A 19,741-nucleotide genomic window follows, 5' to 3' on the forward strand; every position below is an offset into this window, starting at 1 on the left:
TCGGTGACCTGTAGCGAGCAGGCGACGACGAGCGAGGCTCTTGTGACCGATGTTCAATACTGCGACGATTCGAGATGAAACTCTCTATTTCTTGTGGTCGCTCGCCAGGTCGTGGACGAGGGGCATTAGGCGAAAATCCACGGAGACCCACACGACGGTATGGACATGTCCGGTAGACGTGTCCGGCTTCCCCGCAGTGGAAGCAAAGGGGCCTGTGGTCGGGTGTACGCCAGATGTCACTCTTTCTCGGTCTTGCTTCGGCGATCAACGGTGAGCTGCGAGGGCGGAAGCCTACCTCCATTTGTTGAGCGTGTCGCTCATTGGGGAGACATACGCTGGTTGAACTGCACGATGGACGACGTCGCACTGCTTCCGCGTAGCTCATCTCGACGCAGTGCCTCTGTTGTGGCGCCTCGGATGGTTGGGGAGCGTGAACGGCTTGCCGTAGCTCGGCGCGTACCATCTCCGCAATGGAGAGCTGCTCTGCAGGTGAAGCAGTCACCTGCATCTTTTGTAGCTCTTCCTTAATGAGAGCTCTGATAAGCTCTCGCAACGCGCTGATGTCATTGCCGAGAGTGACAGAAGTGACCTCACTTGGGTTTACACCACGGTTATACTGTCTGGCACGCTGTTGAAGGGCCCTCTCCATGGCAGTGGCTTCCTCATGAAACTCCGCAAGTGTCGCAGGCGGGTTTCGAATCAGGCCGGCAAAAATCTCTTCTTTAACACCACGCATTAGGTGGCGAACTTTCTTGGATTCGGACATGGAGGGTTCCGCACGCTTGAAAGGCCGATCCATGTCCTCTACGTAGGTCGTCACCCTTTCGTTAGGGCCTTGAACCCTTGCCTCTATAGCACGCTCCGCTGTCTCCTTCCTGTCCTCTCGGGAAAATGCCTTGAGGAACTGCCGTTGAAACTCATCCCATGACGTAAGCGCTGCTTCATGATTCTCAAACCACGTTTTCGCGGAGTCCTCCAGGAAGCAGTACACATAGCGTAGCTTACGCTCTGGGGTCCAATCGTTGATGACGGCGACCCGGTTGAAATGCTCGAGCCAGTCGTCGGCATCTTCAAAAGCAGCTCCGTGGAATGTCTTCGGCGTCTTGGGTTGGTTGATAACCAGGTGCGCTGGTGCTGGCGCGGTGACGTTAGGCGGTGTTTGATTCATAGCCCTCTGACGTTCAGGCAGCAAACCGTGCTGTGGCTCGAGTCCCTGGAGACGACGGCTGGAACGTACGTGCACAGGGGTAAGCTCGGCTGAGATACTCGATGGACTTGCGTCAGGGGTGCTCTCAGGGGACCATATCATCTACCGTACCCAGCATCTCCACCAGAAAATGTCACAAAGACACAGGCACGCAGGTACAAAATAGGGCGTTTACTTTCGCAACCCAAGGGCCAGAAAACACGAACGCCAGAGCACGCGCACACAGATCTACTTCGTTGTCCTCTTCAGATGCTGGCTACTATAGTTGCCAGCCTACCTTGCGTCAATATAACCAGCAGTTCTGGGCTACTGTAACAAATGCACTGCCAAGAAGAAAAAAAGTTCTCGGGAATCCGTAACATACTGAGATACATGAAAAAATAGGCGCCATGGCTATGCTTTCAAACCCTAAAAAAAAAACACATATCACCTACTATCGGAGCTTAGAAGAGGGTTGACTTCTCTCTATTTTTTTCCGTTGTGTGACAGTTCTTGAAACTATTCTCATAGATCACTAGTGTTTATTCGTGGGCGTGCAATGGTTAGGCCCACACATGAAGATACCTGAGCATTCTTTCTTCCCCCTTCTTTTTTTTTCTTGTAATATCTTCATTTCTTCCTTCCAGCATGGACTTGCAGAGCAAACAGTCATGAGATTAAACTCCATGCCTTTCGCCCTCCCCCCCCCTCCCTTCATCTTTCGTATATTGGCTGTGACTCAGCGTAGCCTTCCTATTGTTCCAAGTTCCAAGAACATTTTTTGGCGCTTGGAAATGGTTGAAAATTCTCTATATACTCGCTGCGGCTGCGTGACAGTACGCGAAAGTTCGTAAGTAATAAAAAAATAAACTTTCTAAATCTGAAAAAGCGCTTCGTGCATCGCATCTTTTTGGGGAACCATGTGAAGTGCTGCCATCTACTGGTACATCCGAGAAAATCTCATATCCGTCTAGCTTGTGCTCCTCCTTACTCTGCCTAGCTCCGTGGCGCCATCTCGATGCAAGAGCTCGAGTTTTGAAGTAAGCGCCATCTATTGACGCCTTTCAAAAGCAAAACTATGTTTTTTTTTATGAGATTGGTTTTCCATCTTCAGTGCTTTTCTCCTTTCTCTCGTGTCATTCATTCATCCACACCCTTTCTCATTTACTCTCTCTATTTCTCTGGCGCATTGCGTGCTCTCCTCCATCCGCCGCCTTTTCAGTTTGACCCGCGGTGTTTGGCCCTTTCAACGAGAGACGGCCCCCGTCGTCTCCGTGTTTGCCCGGCGCGAAGCAAATTAAATCGAAGAGGCGCGACATTCCTGATTGCCTCGTCACACTTTATTTTTTTCGTTTACGTTCTTTTTCGACCGCCCAACTCGTTGCTCGTCTGTTGACGCCGTTATTTTAATGTCCCGGCGCAAAGCCCAGGAGAGTACGCGTATATGCTGTATACTTTGGTGCTCCGTAGATAAAGTGGCTGTTAAAACTATTTGGTACGATTTCATGTTGTGGTGCACTGATAAATTTATTTCCAGGCGACGGTATATATTGCATTATTTTTTTCTCTTCTACCTTTGGAGTAACAAACAGTGATACATACAAAGTTTAAAGCTATAAACAAAAAAACAACCAAACAAACCTGGCCTTGTGGACATGGCTTTAAAGCGTGCTCCTTTGTGGCATTAGTGTTTATGCAACACAGCCAACTTTACATAACTATACCAGTTTTTTTTGGGGAGGGGGGGGGGGGCAAGACAATTTCAATAGCTGATTTGCCTCCTTTAAAGCGTTAACCTTATCGCTGTGTTCCCGAAGTAAGCAAAAGAAAACTTTTATTGCTCTCTAAACACCTGCTAATAATTTGTGGAAAGTGCTTATGATTTAGCTTACCATGTCGGCTAGCATATACTCCCTCAAGTGGTGTAAAAATATCTCAAATATAATTTGCTTCTATTTAATAAACAATTAAACCAGAATTATTGTACTTCATCAAATAAAGAAAGCTCACTTTGAAGCTAGATTTATTTAATATGATACAACAAGGTGTTGAAATTACTACAACTCTTTTGTGACACTGCTTTGTCATGAACGGCGATGAAAAATGTCCGTTAAGCACAGTTTATAACCATATGTGATTCTTTTATTAGTTACTACGGAAAGTTGACAGAGTAGAGTCTGATCGTTAATCTTTTGCTTCTAGGTTTCATCTGTTTACCTCTGATATTATCACTCTTACATCTTTCTTTGTGTAAACGAGTGTCTGACACGAACAAAATTGAAGGATATTCGATTGATGAGTGCAAGTTATGATGCAGAGTTCAGGCACAGTTTCCAGGTAAACAAATGCTGCTTTCGAATTCACTAAAACCGTTTCTTTTTAAGAATTAGGCACAGTATTTAAATGTCTATGTGACTGCGTGTTCTTGAAGTATTAAGATTACATACATACATACATACATACATACATACATACATACATACATACATACATACATACATACATACATACATACATACATACATACATACATACATACATACATACATACATACGTACATACGTACGTACGTACGTACGTACATACATACATACATACATACATACATACATACATACATACATACATACATACATACATACATACATACATACATACATACATACATACATACATACATACATACATACATACGTACATACGTACATACATACATACATACATACATACATACATACATACATACATACATACATACATACATACATACATACATACATACACACACGCACGCACGCACGCATGTATGCATGCATACCGAATGTTAGCGTCCGGAAAATTAGCCTTTGCCTTTCTTCGTGACATAAAATATTGTATTACCGTTTTTGTGTACATACATTGAGCTAAACGAATATCCTTGCTGTATTCTAACAATAATAATTCCGGAGATTAAAGTCCCAAAACTGTCATATGATTATGAGACGCCGTAGCAGAGGACTCTGGAAATTTTGAACACCTGTGGTTCTTTCGCGAGCACCTAAATCTAGGCACACGGTTCTCAAACATTTTCGCCTCCATCAAAAATGCGGCGGGCACCTTGCTGCATTTTACCGCAGGCGTAATATTTAGAGCATGTATGACTGGCTCTCAGTGCATTGTTATATGCGTCATAGGCCTAATATGGCGCCAAATATAAATGACAGTAAAGGTGTTTCCCTTCAGGTGCTATGGGGAGAGCTGCTCCAGCTGTTACTGCTGTTGTGGCACCATTCGGCCCAAGTTTCTCCCGTCGCAGGCCTCAGTGCTCGTAAGTACACTCGAATTTCGTTGCACTCAAAAAGTATTCTGAATGGTTTGAGACGTTTTCTTCCATAATTCAAGAAATGTGAGATTACATAAACGGGGAGAAAAGATGTCCAATAAGTTGCTAACTATTAAAACAAGACTTAATTACCAACAGACATCGTAATACTTCTTCTGCCACGTATTGGAAAATAAAAGTAACTGTCGCAGGCAAAAGTAAAGTAAGTAGAGTGAAGTTAAGCAAGTGTGGAAAAATAAAGCACCAGGGATCTCTTGATCAAAGTATAGTGAATAGGAAAGACGTTGCAGAAGCAATAATTTAGAGCGAGCAACCTCATTTAATTTCCAACGAGGGTGCTTCTTTATTCAATTTCTCCTACAATAATGATAGCACGTGAGTCGACCAAACACACAAAATTAACTTTAATATCAAGGACGTTTCAGCTCTCAGACGACGTCCTTGTTTATAGTCTTTATACAAGGTCCCCATACACTAGCCGAAACGTCTTTTATTGTGAAATGTTTCTTTATGTATTTACTCGGCGTCTTCCTTTACTTTTCACTGGGAGCGTTCCCTACAAGACTATAGCTTTATGTCATACGCTTGATTTCATTGTGCGATAGTGGAGGGTGTCGTGTCTTCTTTGTTTTGAAACCTTCCCAGACTGCCGGTGCGTGACGTTCGACGACATGTACGGCAAAGAGTACGGCGTCTTCACATCTCCGAATTACCCGGTGCCGTACGAGGAGAATATCGAGTGCATACTCTTTCGTTTCATCGGAAACGCCGACCAGATTGTGCGCATCTCATTCGAGGAGTTCGACGTACAGCGGAGCAACCTCGAGTGAGTGATTGTTGTTGTTGTTGTTGTTGTTGTTGTTGTTGTTGTTGTTGTTGTTGTTCAGAGTGTCCCTTATGTTCCTCTTTGGCAGTGGTTCTCCAATAGCGGTCTGCGGACTACACGGGGGTCTGCCAAAGCGTTCCTGAGGGCTGCAAAGCTCTCGCGTGTACGAACTCGCTTGCTGCGAATGGCGCTCGTATCGAAAGAACAAGAATGTGCGTAGGCAAAACAGAAGAGCCGTTTTCTGAGACATCCCAACATTTGCGCATTTCCACGAAGTGACTGCTGACGATGAGGCGTAGCAGTGTGCATAAGATCATGGACCATGGCCTCCTATTTTTTTCTGGTTAACCGCATCTTATTTTGTTCTTGTTAACGTTTTGTTCTCTCATATGCTTTCATTGACAGGGGGTTAAATGTCAGCGTTTCTATGGTATTGTGGTCTTTACTTTTGTTTGTTCTGGTTAACGGCGTTTTGATAGTGTTTCTGTTGTTCACACGTGACTTAGTTTGTTCACATGCACCAGCGCTAAATCTGCTGTAAAACAGCTTTGATTTGACTTAGCAGAGACTTTCATTATTTGCCTGGTATGATAAACGTGTGAGCTCTGCTCACCTCACACCCCACACACCGGCCTATGTGGTGTCCCCCATTTCTTGAGGTCGGCTCACAAGTGGTCCCTGAAGCTTTTTATGGTTGAGAACCACTGCTATAAAATGCGCAAGAAATTTACAGTCTCGTTATTGAACGTAATGGCCGAAAATTTTTTTATGGTTCACCTTAGAAGCCATTTAAAAAAAGAGAGCGAATATTTATTCTACAAGAGCTATTGACATTATGTTGCAAAACGCTGTCAAATATTGCTGCCATTATACTTGACAAAAATAAGGAAAAATATAGAAATAGAATAGTTGAAGTCAACAGAAAAAAATGGGGAAGAAACACAGCAAAAAAAAAACTGAAAAAAAACAAGAGACGAAAAGGGGGCAAATAAAAAAAATTGCCCGCAGCTTCCCTCGGAGAACACTGAGGAGAATGCGGAGCATATAATTGGTTAGCGGGGTGTTAAAGTGCGACTTACTTGGGTCGATGGCTACATTGGTTAACGTGGTTGTGAAATGGGGTGTTAAATTGCGACTTTGGTCGATGGCTAAATTGGTTAACGTGGTTGTAGGAGGGGGTGTTAAATGAGTGAACACGTACACACGTATGCGAAAGGGCGGCGCTGGTCGAAGGGACGTCGATCATTGTGTTTTTGGATTCGTTGGAATTCATTTCACCGCGACCTTGGACGTCGAAGCGCCGTACAAACCAACCGACGAGCGGCAACTGAGCGAGCGAGCGCCGACCTTGAGTATATATACAGCGCGACGGCGCATGCGCTGTCAGCTGTCGAATGTTCTCGAAGGAGAAGCGCGCGCGCGGCACAGATGGCGACGGCGCGACGGCGCATGCGCTGTCAGCTGTCGAATGTTCTCGAAGGAGAAGCGCGCGCGGCACAGATGGTGGGCGACGGCGCGACGGCGCATGCGCGCGCGTCAGCTGTCGAATGTTCGAGAAGCGGTGCGGACGGCACACTACAAGGCGCGAGTATAAGATGCTTCCGCATCTAAAAAATAGTCGGCCCAGTTCTGCACTTCCTGCAGGCCTGGGACCCCTTGGTTGAAATGGCCTTGATCTTTAGCGCAGAATCTTCTAGTGATACAGGACATTTAACTAGTTTAACTAGACCAACAGAGTGCTACAATGGTACTTTTGATACTTCATCTAGCCTGCCCTTCGGTGGCCCTTTTCTAAAAATCATTATTCTTAGTAAATGGTGACCACCGATTTCGTTTCGTCCAGGTGTGTGTACGGTGACTACGTGAAGCTGTTTCTGCACCTCGACAAAGAAGAAGCGGTGAACAATCGCAGCCCGTACAACTCAATCCTGTGCGGCAAGATCAACGACATCGAGCAAACCCACTACTCCTCCGGGCATGCACTCATCTTCGAGTTCCACTCTGACTGGCGCCAGGGAAACAACTCGGGCTTCAGGGGAACCTACCGGTTCCTTAGCAAACGTAAGTGAACCCAAGGACGTTGGTGAAGTACACAAGCTAAACGTAATTCAAACGCTACCATTTTGCGTCTACTTTTGTGTACGTTTTCACTCCGATCTTTCTTTCCCATTCCCACTTCCCTTAGTGCAGGGTACTAACCCGGATGCTACAGTGCTGGTTTACCACCCTGCTTTTCGCTCATTTCATTCTGTCTCTAACATCAATTGCCATTAAATATTGTTTACAGTTTTTAAATGCGAAGCATTTTTATGGAATTAACTGCACGCACTATGATCATTTGTATTTACTATCTATCTATCTATCTATCTATCTATCTATCTATCTATCTATCTATCTATCTATCTATCTATCTATCTATCTATCTATCTATCTATCTATCTATCTATCTATCTATCTATCTATCTATCTATCTATCTATCTATCTATCTATCTATCTATCTATCTATCTTTCTATCTATCTATCTATCTATCTATCTATCTATCTATCTATCTATCTATCTATCTATCTATCTATCTATCTATCTATCTATCTATCTATCTATCTATCTATCTATCTTTCTACCTGGGTGCTCTCGGGATCGCCTACTTAACTTGGTTTATACCGAAATTAGTAGGATAAGTTAAAGAAGTTTGAAGACTATATGTGGCTGACCATAACACCAATAACGTGAATCTCATACCGCGAACGTTGTCACGCCCTTTTCGACTCGCGTGACACGCACTCGTGAACCATTAGCCACTGTACACGCCACAGTTAAATCCGCCAATGTGTCGGGAACATACTTCTGTCACGGAAATGACGTCTAAAATTTCACATCAGAAGACAAAGAAAAACGTTCCGTCCCAGGAGTCGAACAACAGCAACGGGGCATGCTATACACCGCACCACGGCCACACACTTTGTGAGCTTTCAAAACACGTCTTTTATATATCTACCACTGCTTTCTTAAAGTACCCTTTATAAAGTGTAATAATGCATGGTTACTGTGAAATCCACGGTTAGTTCCTTCAAAGCTTGATGTCTACGCGTCCGTCCTGTTTGGGGTGGTTCAAATAGGAGAACCGATATTTTGTCAACGTCTTAACATACTGCCAGGTGGCGACATTACTCAACGGCGTCAGCGTGAGAAATTACCGAAAAACAAAAACACGTACAAATAACACTTAGCAGTACTGCTTTCAACAATGATGCATTGGTGAAATGTTTTTCAACAGTATAAGATAAGAATCAGACAATCTAAATTCAGAAAAGTTTAGGCATAGATGGTTTAGACAAAATAAAAAAAATGCATGCCGACATTTGCTGAATGTCTTTTATTTAGCCTAAAATATTGAAATTCACCATAATATGCTTTGCCACTGCACATTCCTAATTAGCTTGCCCTTCACCACAGGCCAGTTCGAGACCGATGGTGTGTCCGTTCCCGACAGCCGGTGCAGTTTCATCATGGACAGCGGCAACCGCAGCTCGGGCCGCTTCTTCTCGCCCCAGTACCCGAGCTCGTACCCGCGGGACATCAAGTGCGCCTACAGCTTCCTGGGACGAGAAAACGAGAGGGTCAAGGTGCTCTTCGAGCAAGTGCGCCTGCAGCACGGAGACTTCAGGTGCGTTCTCTACTTGCACCGTGTCAGCGTACCATTAATTCTCTCTCAGCAATCTATCAGAAAGAAAGATGTAGAAAGATCTGAAAAACTGAGCTTGACGCCAGCTCTAGCGTGTAATTTATACGTTTCAGAACCCTTTGAAGTAACAATCCATAGAGGAACGAGGAGATACGCTCATTCGTTTGCTAAAAAATAGGGCAGCTAGGAGGATTATCTCTCTAATTTATTTTAACCATGTTTATTTTAAACGATGTTTCAGTAACTTGGAGATAATAGAGGACTTACATTGGTGACTAGTCTGCTTACAAGTGACACTGGAACACGTAAAGGTTCAGGAATATCGTTGACTAGCAGGGAGGATTACTTACTCGGTTATCATTTAACGAGGCTCTGGTGTTGCTATTTTGGACACACGCCCTGATTATCTCTGCATTTTGTTCGTGTTATCTGTTTCGCTTCAGATGAACTGTCCTACTTTTGTTCGTAACACAGTCATCCTATACAAACAATATTGTGTACTCACGTTTGACTCACGGTCGTCAAAACTCACGGTCGTCACGGTCGTCAAAAGTAGACCACTCTCCTCGACAAAACTTCAAATTTTGCTGCAATTTATAACTGTATTTTGTCGGCTTGCATAGTATTTGTTGTTAGTTTATCTTAGAACAGACCACAAAGTGAAATACGAAGCTTCCTGCCGAGGCAGTGGTAATGTACATCCCTTTGTTGCTGTATGTTCTTTGAACTTGACTGTACGTGAGCACGAACGTGCGTATATGCTCGAGAACGAATCTAAAGGGCCTTTCTTCTGGATCGTGTGTTTTAAATGTACGCAGCTGCTTCAACAGTCCTGACGTCATCCTGGTTCACGATGGCCGAGACGGCAGTGCTCCCGTCATCGGGCAACTGTGCAACCGCAACGTCTGGGTCGAGATGATGTCCACGGGACCCGACCTGTACATCACCTTCAGCGCACAGAGTCACTTCCCGGGTCGAGGCTTCATGGCCAAGTACACCTTCTCCGAGACGCCTTACAACGGCACGCTCGACCAGCTAGTCTCTATCGGTGAGTTGAGACATTTTCGAAGTAGGATCGCCGTAGACGCTTCATAGCACTCGATTGAAGAATACCACCTAGCTATTAAGTCGATTTTGCCCAGAAATACTTTTATCTCGAAGTTGATTTTAATTATGACAGAAGCTCAAGAACCTCTTAAAGCATGTTATGTACTTTGCAATAAAAAAAAGTGTCGAAGCCACTGCTAATATTTCTAAAAATAACAGACACACCACGTTTTATAGACCAATACCGATATTGTTAAAGTGAGGAGTGTGAGACTGTGCGTGTGTGCTCCCATTCTTTCTCTTCCCCCTATCTCTTTTCTCTCTACCACTAGCTTTTAAACTCCTGTATTCTTTTCCCCAGTGTAGGTCAGCCCACAAGTTTTCGGAAACTAATTACCATCCCGGACTTTTCTTCCTCTCCTGTTCTTTTTCTTTTCCCATCCATTCGCCATATTTCCCTAGTTGAACAGTCACTTTAATAGTCGTCGTTTCAACATGCTCATTTAGAAACGATTACAAATATAAATGAAACATTGGAAGTTAACCACGGCGTCCTATGGTATTACCATGTTCTGGCGTGGTTGAATGGTTAAAGGGACACTAAACGCAATTTTTTTCGTATTACTACATTGCTTTTCTGCGACATTCAATGCACCACTCTTGCTGCTAGAAGACCCTTGGTAAGGAAAAAACGCGCAAAAAGAAAACGCGGGTGTCGACGCCACCTTTACGTGTCCACGACAGCTGCCGTGAAGTCATAGATTAAGATGACTTCTGCTAGGGCTCACATAGTTCCGAAGGGGTAAAAAAAGGAAATACATTGTCTTCTTAGGGAGCGAGAGACTAAACATACGAAGTTTCAGAAAATTTCGTTCAGTCCATTCGAGAAATGTGCGAAAAAAAAAACAGCAAACTTGAATTCCGTGGTTTCACCATTGGAGTTTCTGGTGGGAAGCGAAACTTTTGAAATTGATTGCCTCATCGGTGAATCACTGCATGGTGGTGAAATTAAGAGCTAGAGAATTTTCAGAGTATAATTTTATGTATAAACGAATTTATTGTTTCACTTTAGTGCCATTTAAAGTTAGTGTGTCAAGCATCGGTGTATGTGCCACAACATTTCATCACTGCGACACTGGGTACAAAAAGCTTAGCAACTTCTTCATACGTCTTCATTTTTACGCGCACCTGTCATCGATATTCTCCAAGTCACAGTCATGTAGTACATCGTATTCATACTCCTCACGCCAGCCAAGAGTTACGTATTTCAGACCGTGCGTATGTCATAACTTACTGACGCTTCCACGTTTGTGTGGGTGGAGGAATGATCGCCATCGTAACTCAGCCATAGAACATCGGACGTACTATTTGAAGGTCGCAGGACCGGTCCATGGCGGTGGTAAATGATCTTTTCGTACACATCTTCACATTCACATTACCGTTACTCCCCTATACCATGATCCACAGCTCTTTATAAAATATTCCTTTCAGTCCCCTGCACTTTTTTGGAACCATGGTCTGTCAGTTTCTAACATATTGCTTATTGAAGGCGCACTCAGCGTTTGATTCATTCATGTACCTACATCGCGTTGGATCTCGATGTAATTTTGATGTAATGAACATTGCTTCATTAGGGGTCAATGAATACCCGCCTGTGGTAAAAATTTAGCAATGTTTCTCGTTCACCTGGATTATTTATTGTCTTTTTTCAGAGCCACAGAAGACCTCGGACGGTGGCGCCTTCAACAAACAAGGTCAGAACGCATGCTTGGTTTTTTATACTTTTCTTACAGCTGCCGCTAGCGTTCCTGCATGGATCAAAGAGGCGCTGACTTCAAAGGAAGAGCTCAAAGCCGTGCGGTGCATTTCCTCTGGTTACGTGTTTGGTTAAACGGCACAGTCAAGGGTAACGGAGGCTTGGGAAAGTCAAAACTCACCATGGCTTAGTTCTCTTGTAAGTTTTGAAAAGTTGTGTGGAACATTAATGAGCACGAACACGAGGCTAACGACTGGATGAGCGTACTGGTTGCTTTTACAACTGCTGTTATATTTAATTGTGCTGCGAAACAATATTTGTACAGTCGTCAGCAAGCCTAACAATAACACTCCGACGCGATACCTGGTCTACATTGACTGCTGTTGCCGAGATAATACCTCGGTATGCTCGGATAGTACGTCGGCACGAATGGGTGACATCTCAGCAACAAAACCCAAGCTACACGGTGCTTGCGTCAACCAAATGGGTTCAGGACATGCGGCAGAGCGTTCGTGTTGAGCTTGCTGACGACTGCTGGTTCAGAATTTTATTTAGATTGTCCCGGAATTTGGCAGTGACTTCATGGTGGAAGTTTCTGACTTTTTCACAACAGGCGCTTGTTTCACATGAGCCTTGTCTGCGTTATCGGGCAGTTACACTCTAAAATTTAGTTCTTGATGGATCGGAAGTACTATGAGCGGGCGAGCGATGGCCAGCATTTTAGTCAATCGCAACGTCCCGTGTTACACGGCGCATTCCGATCGCGACAGACACTCTTTTAAAGTGGCATAATTTTCATGATTGGCTGCGCTACACACAAGCGGACAGAAGTACGAATGTAGAACACGCGCGCAAGCTCGCAACTGTTCAACTCTTAGAGCCTGCGTGCAGGAGGAACCGAGAGCTACAACATCTGGTTAGGAAATGTTTGTTTCCCGAAAACGCGAGCAGGTTCGCACGGTGACGCAAAAAGGAAAAGGGGAAAAAAGGCGCATGGCTCGAGTTGATTTTTTTTTGTTGTTGTTGTTCCCGCGCCGCCCGACCACAGTTTCTATTTTGTTTCTTAGTGATGCCGAAGGCGCCGACATCGGGACGCGACGTAAGAGGATGCGCTACAAACTGTGAACGAAGAAACACAACTCTATCTTCATTAACACAGAAGAACACTGCAGCGGTGGACTCGAATAGCTGCGAAAAAGTAAGACACATACCGGTTAAACAAATCTGTCACGTAAACAAAAACACATCAACAGCTTCTATCAATGTTGAGGCTGGCGTCACATATTTCTGCGGAGAGTTCTACTCGTGCTCAGCAAGAGAGCGAATTGCTTGTCTGACATCGAGATAGACTCAAGATTCACACAATTATTTCCCGTATTTCAACAATAGAAGGCTCCAATGAATCCCAGCTTTAGTTTTTGCCTATCTCTTGAAGGAATGTTTGTGTTTGCAAAGTCAATGGTGTCCATTTCTTGTCCGTGTATGTGTTGCGGAGTTTGCCATTATTAAGTATCAACTCGCACAACTGTTTTACATAGTTTTGTATTTATTATTATTATTATTATATTATTATTATTATTATTATTATTATTATTATTATTATTATTATTATTATTATTATTATTATTATTATTATTATTATTATTATTATTATTATTATTATGCTGTCAGAGTTTTGCGCAATTGATGCTAATGACTCATGCGCTCAAGTATTTTTTGTTTACCACTGGAAGTAGCGTGTTAGTCGGTGTGAATATGAACTGTTTGGAAAAGTGACCATGAACACAACCAACAATGATAGAACAGTTCTTATCCCTTCTTGAACTCGTCTGTTTCTCCAGCAACTTTTTTTTTGTTTTGACATTCCATAATGCGCTGATTGCTCCGATTCAACAGAATTTTATCGCTCAGTACAACCTGTGCGATGTCAGCCGTTTCGTTTCATTCTTGCTTGAACGAAATAACAAGCTTAGGATCGTGCATTTACGAAGGCAGCGCCATCCGTCGAAGATAGATGGAGCGATCGATTGCTCTGGTTTCGACCAGCGTTCACGTGTGGCGCTCCAGTATCGCGATCACTGTTTCTCCCCGTTCGTCGATGCTCCTCCTGCTCCTGTGCGGCGGTTGCTTTTAAATCGTGCCATTTTTGTTCCCCTGAATGAAACTCTTATCCCTCATCAGACACGTAATAACACCACGATGTGTCAATGGATGCAAACCGCTGAACGTCTCCAGTCACCATCAGACTGACTCTGCCAGAACCCTCACTTAAGTGCACAGCACTTCAGAGAGGCAAGATTTCGTCTCAACTCTTAACCACAAACGCCCCGAATCCACTCTTAGCCACAATCGGCAAAGCAGAGTGGCACCATTTTGGAGTGTTCCAGTAGGTGTGTGAACACGTAAAGCGTTGAAGCGTTTTTTTGTGTTGTTATGAAATGGAAAAGAAGACAAAAGTGAGCCCCGTAACTGTCTGCATCTGGTGCGATACCTCAACAGAAGCTCACAAGGAATGGGGGTAAAGAGGGATAAAAAGAATAGGATTAAAAGGTAAATAGAGAAAGATAGGCGCAGGGACAGGGAGAGACGGAAGTAAAGAGAAGATAGGAAAGATGAAGACGGTCACAGCAGTGCGAGGACGGGGCACCACTGGCGAGAGCTCTTGTCGGCAACAGGAGGTGGCGTAGGGCTAATCCAGTCGGCCAGAGCTACGCTGTCGTCGTCGTCGGGGACCGGCGTCAGGAGGTGGCGTATAGGACCAACCCGGTCGGCCAGAGCTGCACTGTCGTCGGAGATCGCGAGGACACAACCGGTCGGCACGGAATCCAGCGAGCGAGTCGTGGTGCTCGTTGTGCAGTCTTCTTACTGTGTCCCAAGTTCAGAAAGTAATACAGGACTTCAACTGCCAATGATGTGGAGTTGAAAGATGTTGCATAAAACAAGAGTAAAGGGGTTTAAAGATCAGCAATTCATCACCAGTGCTGATGAACAGGACGATGCACCACAATGAAGTGAGATTGATCATAGTAGACTTTGCTGCCCTGTTGCGTCGCTTCAGTGTTGATACGGATGAGCTGCTGACAATGCAGCAGACGAGAAACGTATTCTTCACCGAAGGAGGCAAATGAATTGACAGGCGCAGCGAAAAAAGGTATGTCAATAAAAAAAGGGGAGCAATTGCCATAATACTTCTGAAGTGTGCCTGCGGTGCCACCGTGGAGGCCCATTGGTAGCGGCTCTCGGCTGGTCACCCGAAAGGCACGAGTTGGATCCACACCGCTGCAGTCGCATCTATTCGTAGAAGGACTTTAAATGCTATAGATTCGTTCGCCGTTTTAGTTAGGCGCACGTTAAAGAACCCCTGGGGCTCAACATTACACGATCCTCTCCTCCACGGCGTCTCATAGCACGAGTCACTTCGGAATGTTCAACAATATAAAGCAACCAACAATTTAGTATAGCTTGTAATTGTCTTCACGAAGATGACAAAAAAAACTGCAGGAGGCAGACAATATGACAGTCGGGAACGAGGTCACATTGGCCAAGACAATGATCATGAGTTTCCCGGCTTCGACTTCGATGCACGTGCCGCCCAGCGTAGCTCTGCAGGGGCGAAGCCACGGAGTGCCACACCAGGCCCCCACCCCCCCCCCCCCACCCCCACTTCCCAAAAAAATTTTCCGCCTTCGCATATAGGAGAAAAAATTTTCAAAGAGGTGCCCCTTCCGAAATCAAGGTGCTCCCCCCTGCACCAGGAAAATATTCTGACTACGCCCCTGGTTCGCTCCATCTGTTCTTCCGCTTCACTTCCTGTTTTATCATTCAAAGTGGTCGCACACTCTACGACTTAAACACGTCACCGTACTCACGTTAAGAGCCGCTTTCCATTTTATGACATGCGGTGAAAGCCAGCCCGCAAAAAGTGTCGCTGTTTGCGTGGCGTTTCCTATCTTTCATACATTGGTGAGGCACTCGTTGCATTTATGAATAAAGGAACCGACGTCCTATATGTCATAGGGCCCTGAATATATACTATGCAAGGGTATACGCGCATGTCGTGGGTTACCTCATGTCACCTTATGCAATCCTAATGGTCGTGCCAACAGGAGAAACCGCAGCTCGTACCCCTTTTGAGCTATAGTTGTGTTCAATGCTGGCGAGGGTAATGGGTTTGCAGCGCCCTATCCTATTTGCCTTTCTCAGTGTTAACGTCAGACTTCTAAGAGTAGTTTGCGCCTATACAGACACGCAGAGGCATGCACGCAAGCACGGAAGCACGTACCGGCTAGTGCCCATCAAGAGCTGAATCGATGGGAATATACGGCCCTGTGCGTTGAGTATACCCCAAGGAACGTTTCTTCTTCCTTGCAACGCCGCATCTCATTTGTATGCCAACAGCCCCGTTGTCGCGGCAGGCCAAGACCTCGTTCAAAGCCGGCCGCACAATACTTTGGGCAAGAACGGCCGATCATCGGACAATAACAAAGGGGCCAACGCAAAGCAAGCAGAGCAAGCCGCTCGAGTGATGTGTGTGCGTATGCAAAACTATTGGGAAGACTGAACAGCGGGGCAAAGAGTGGCCGGGGTGGGGGGGGAGGGGGCAAGGAGCGACAGGCTTAGAGTTATACAGGGTGCGACAACTTAATCTGCATATTCAATGCGTTCGATGCCGCGAGTTTGGTCGAAGCACAGGACGAAGAAAGACATCTGCGTGTCTCCTTGGGTTGACAGTGTGCCGGTGCTGTTGGGGAATTTTTCGTCTTTCTTTATCGTCCTTCTTCCGGAACGCTGCCGGAAGTCCTAGCAGAGTGCTTGGCGATCGAAGCGTTCTGTGGACATAACGAGCAACAGCGTAGACGGAGACAAAAGAAGAAAACAATGGAGAGGCGCGACTGCGGCGAGGACACACTGATCTAAAAGAAGCAGCAAAATGCATGTACGGAAAGTTTATTGACAGAATGTCTTTCTTGATGGAGCCAGTACAAGGGAACAAAAGAAGGGAACAAGATAGCGGGAAGTTCCGCAAGTTGTAACTCTGAGCATTTGCATAACTTTGCCCTTAGCCGTTTTCTCCACAGTGGCTCAAGAACTTCGCTGTGTGAACAGACACGTGAAATACGTGCAAAGAACGTCACCGCTAATTTCAGTTTTCTTTTTTGCGTCACGGCTACTCAGCAATTCTGCCAGCGTTAACGCATTGTAGACGTTCTTTGGGTGATGATCTATCAGTTTTAGTCCGTATAGGAGTCTTTCAAACAAACAGCGTGAGAATTATTCGCATGCTTTCGTAACGACCGTGGCGAACATGCCATCAGTGTGGTCGGGGAAGTGGGCAGCTGCTGCCCATTTCGTGCTGGACACAGTCCAGCCACAAGTGGTCAACACCATCATCATTAAAACAGTCATCAGGCTGACTGTCCTCAATGCGCTGTGAAGGCCTGTCCCATTGACCAATAAACACAATACGGCGCTTGTATAGCGGCCAAGTTATCCCTGCAGAGATTATTCTCATCTACCCACCTATCACTTGGCGTTCGACTGGCGTGCTTGATTTCTCTTGGAATCCAGTCCGTCACTACTAATGAGCAGCGGTTATCTATTATTGACCAATGCCTTGCTTATGAATATTTATCCTGAGTTTCTGCGCAAAGACGTCCTTAAAACCAATTTGTTCCCTGACCCATTCTTACCACCTCTTGTCCATCGAGATTACATTTCTCATTTCTTTTTGCCGCGGCTTGCTGCGTCATCCTCATATAATGTTAAACCTTCTACGTGAGCTTCCAGGTTTCTTTACCGTAAGCACCAGTAACATGCAGCTATGATGTCGCCAGCAGCCATTATGCTTGGTGACAAAACAGGTATACAGATTGCTTAATGAGCGTGAGCTTTGACGTAATAACTATCATTAGTGTTATGTACGCCCGCACACAAACACACTCACACATGCGTGGACTCACACACACGTGCGCAATGCCACAAACACACACGTGCGCTTCGAACTGTCAGATGAGCAAACCATCTAACAAGCTTCTTGTAAGCCCTGAAGGTAATAAATAAATAAATAAATAAATAGATATTGAGAGAGAGTTAGCAAGTATTCATTCTGAGTTAGTAAGTATTCATTCGACAGGGCATGCAATCAAGTACACCAGAGATAAAATGTCAGGACACTACAAACATCCACTAATTATTGAACACACGCAAGAAAAGAAAACGCACTAAGCCTTACCTGCGAATGGCCGTGCAACATGCCAACCTATCAATTCGGCACGCCTAGGGCTCTACGTGAAAGATAACTGTTAAGTTATCTGATTTGATCTTCACGCAAGTTAATCCGTGGTTGGCTTATCTATATGATATGCAACATCTCAATCATAAGGCGTATTTCTTCATTCCCACGTCAATACAAAGCTGCGCATTCATGAAATTTTGGTGTGCACTTACACTATCTATAAAGATATTAAAAGGTGAGCTTCCATTTAGCAATGTCATAATAGTGTCTTGCATAAAGACTTGCTAAATATTAACTTGCATAAAGATGAAATCAAATGCCTTAACAGTTGTATTTCGCGTAGAGCCCCACGCGTGGCGGATTGATAGGTTCGCCTATTCCATGGGCATGCGCAGATATGTTTACATTCTTACTTGTTTTTTTCCTGCGACTCTTCAGTTGTTAGCCGGCGTTTTCGTTGTCGCAACTTTTCAAGTAGACCCTAGTGCTCGTTAAACGTCAGTTGTGGTTGCACTGCTGGCTATACAAGTTTATTGATTTGATTGATTTGTGGGGTTTAACGTCCCAAAAACAACCATATGATTATGAGAGACGCCGTAGTGGAGGGCTCCGGAAATTTCGACCACCTGGTGTTCTTTAACATGCACCTAAATCTGAGCACACGGGCCTACAACATTTCCACCTCCATCAGAAATGCAGCCGCCGCAGCCGGGATTCGAACCCACAACCTGCGGGACAGCAGCCGAGAACCTTAGCCACTAGACCACCGCGGCGGGGCTTGTGACCGTCTTTGCACGCGTTGTCTGTTTAAAACCATTTGAGGAGGTACGAAAAACGAGGGTTGCATTGTAGAGAAAAAAAAAACATTCTGTGCTGTTACATGCAAAAACCAAGCTATGACTGTGATGCCGTGGTACGCCGGCAATCACTTGGTGGAGGACACTGAAAGTTCTAATTACCTGAGCTTAATAATGTGCACCCAAATCTAACTATACGGGTCCCTAGCATTGTCGCTCCATCAAAGTGCAGGAAACGCAAGTGGGATCAAACCTCCCTTTTTCGGATTTCGGTGAATTCCGGTGGTTTCAGTGATTTTTCGGATCACCGAAACTGCCGCCGCAATGCCGCAGCTTCCTGACGACCCTCTTTAGAGCAATTATCATATGATATATTTCTATTAGCACATGTCTGAAGAGTACATGTCATATTATATGTGCACATGTATAGATACGCACTGGTTCGTTTTTTTTTCTTGTCAAGTTCGCACACGCGTGCATGTGCAGTTACTGTTTATTCTTTTTCCTTGGACAATGTACGCTTTCGGTGTTATGGCGAATGCTCATCTACAAGCGAACTGAGGTGGGGCCTAACGATTCATTTTAGGCGCAGTGACTGAACCATGACCTGGAGTTATTCAAACTTATGCGTTACACTTTCACAATCAAGCTGACACCCCGCCGCGGTGGTCTAGTGGCTAAGGTACTCAGATGCTGACCTGCATGCAAGTCGCGGGATCAAATCCCGGTCACGGTGGCTGCATTTTCGATGGAGGCGTAAATGCTCTAGGCTCGTGTGCTCAGATTTGACCGCACGTTAAGGAACCCCAGGTGACTGAAATCTCCTGAGCCCTCCTCTACGACGTCTCTCGTAATCATATGGTGGCTTTGGGACGTTAAACCTCACA

The 19,741-nt window shown here is 45.0% G+C and overlaps 1 protein-coding gene across 2 annotated transcripts in view; it reads left to right on the forward strand.

Moving 5' to 3' along the window:
* LOC119173953 (suppressor of lurcher protein 1) overlaps nucleotides 1-19,741 on the forward strand; it is a 376,626-nt gene that overhangs the window by 138,936 nt on the left and 217,949 nt on the right. For both annotated transcript variants that reach the window (XM_075895055.1, XM_075895053.1), the window contains exons 3-8: nucleotides 4,410-4,494; nucleotides 5,155-5,335; nucleotides 7,179-7,396; nucleotides 8,791-9,001; nucleotides 9,838-10,067; nucleotides 11,779-11,820. In XM_075895055.1, coding sequence (XP_075751170.1) covers nucleotides 4,410-4,494; nucleotides 5,155-5,335; nucleotides 7,179-7,396; nucleotides 8,791-9,001; nucleotides 9,838-10,067; nucleotides 11,779-11,820 — 967 coding nt within the window. The remainder of the gene's footprint in view (nucleotides 1-4,409; nucleotides 4,495-5,154; nucleotides 5,336-7,178; nucleotides 7,397-8,790; nucleotides 9,002-9,837; nucleotides 10,068-11,778; nucleotides 11,821-19,741) is intronic.

This window comes from Rhipicephalus microplus, chromosome 5 (assembly GCF_043290135.1).
Source record: "Rhipicephalus microplus isolate Deutch F79 chromosome 5, USDA_Rmic, whole genome shotgun sequence".
Lineage (NCBI taxonomy): Eukaryota > Metazoa > Arthropoda > Arachnida > Ixodida > Ixodidae > Rhipicephalus > Rhipicephalus microplus.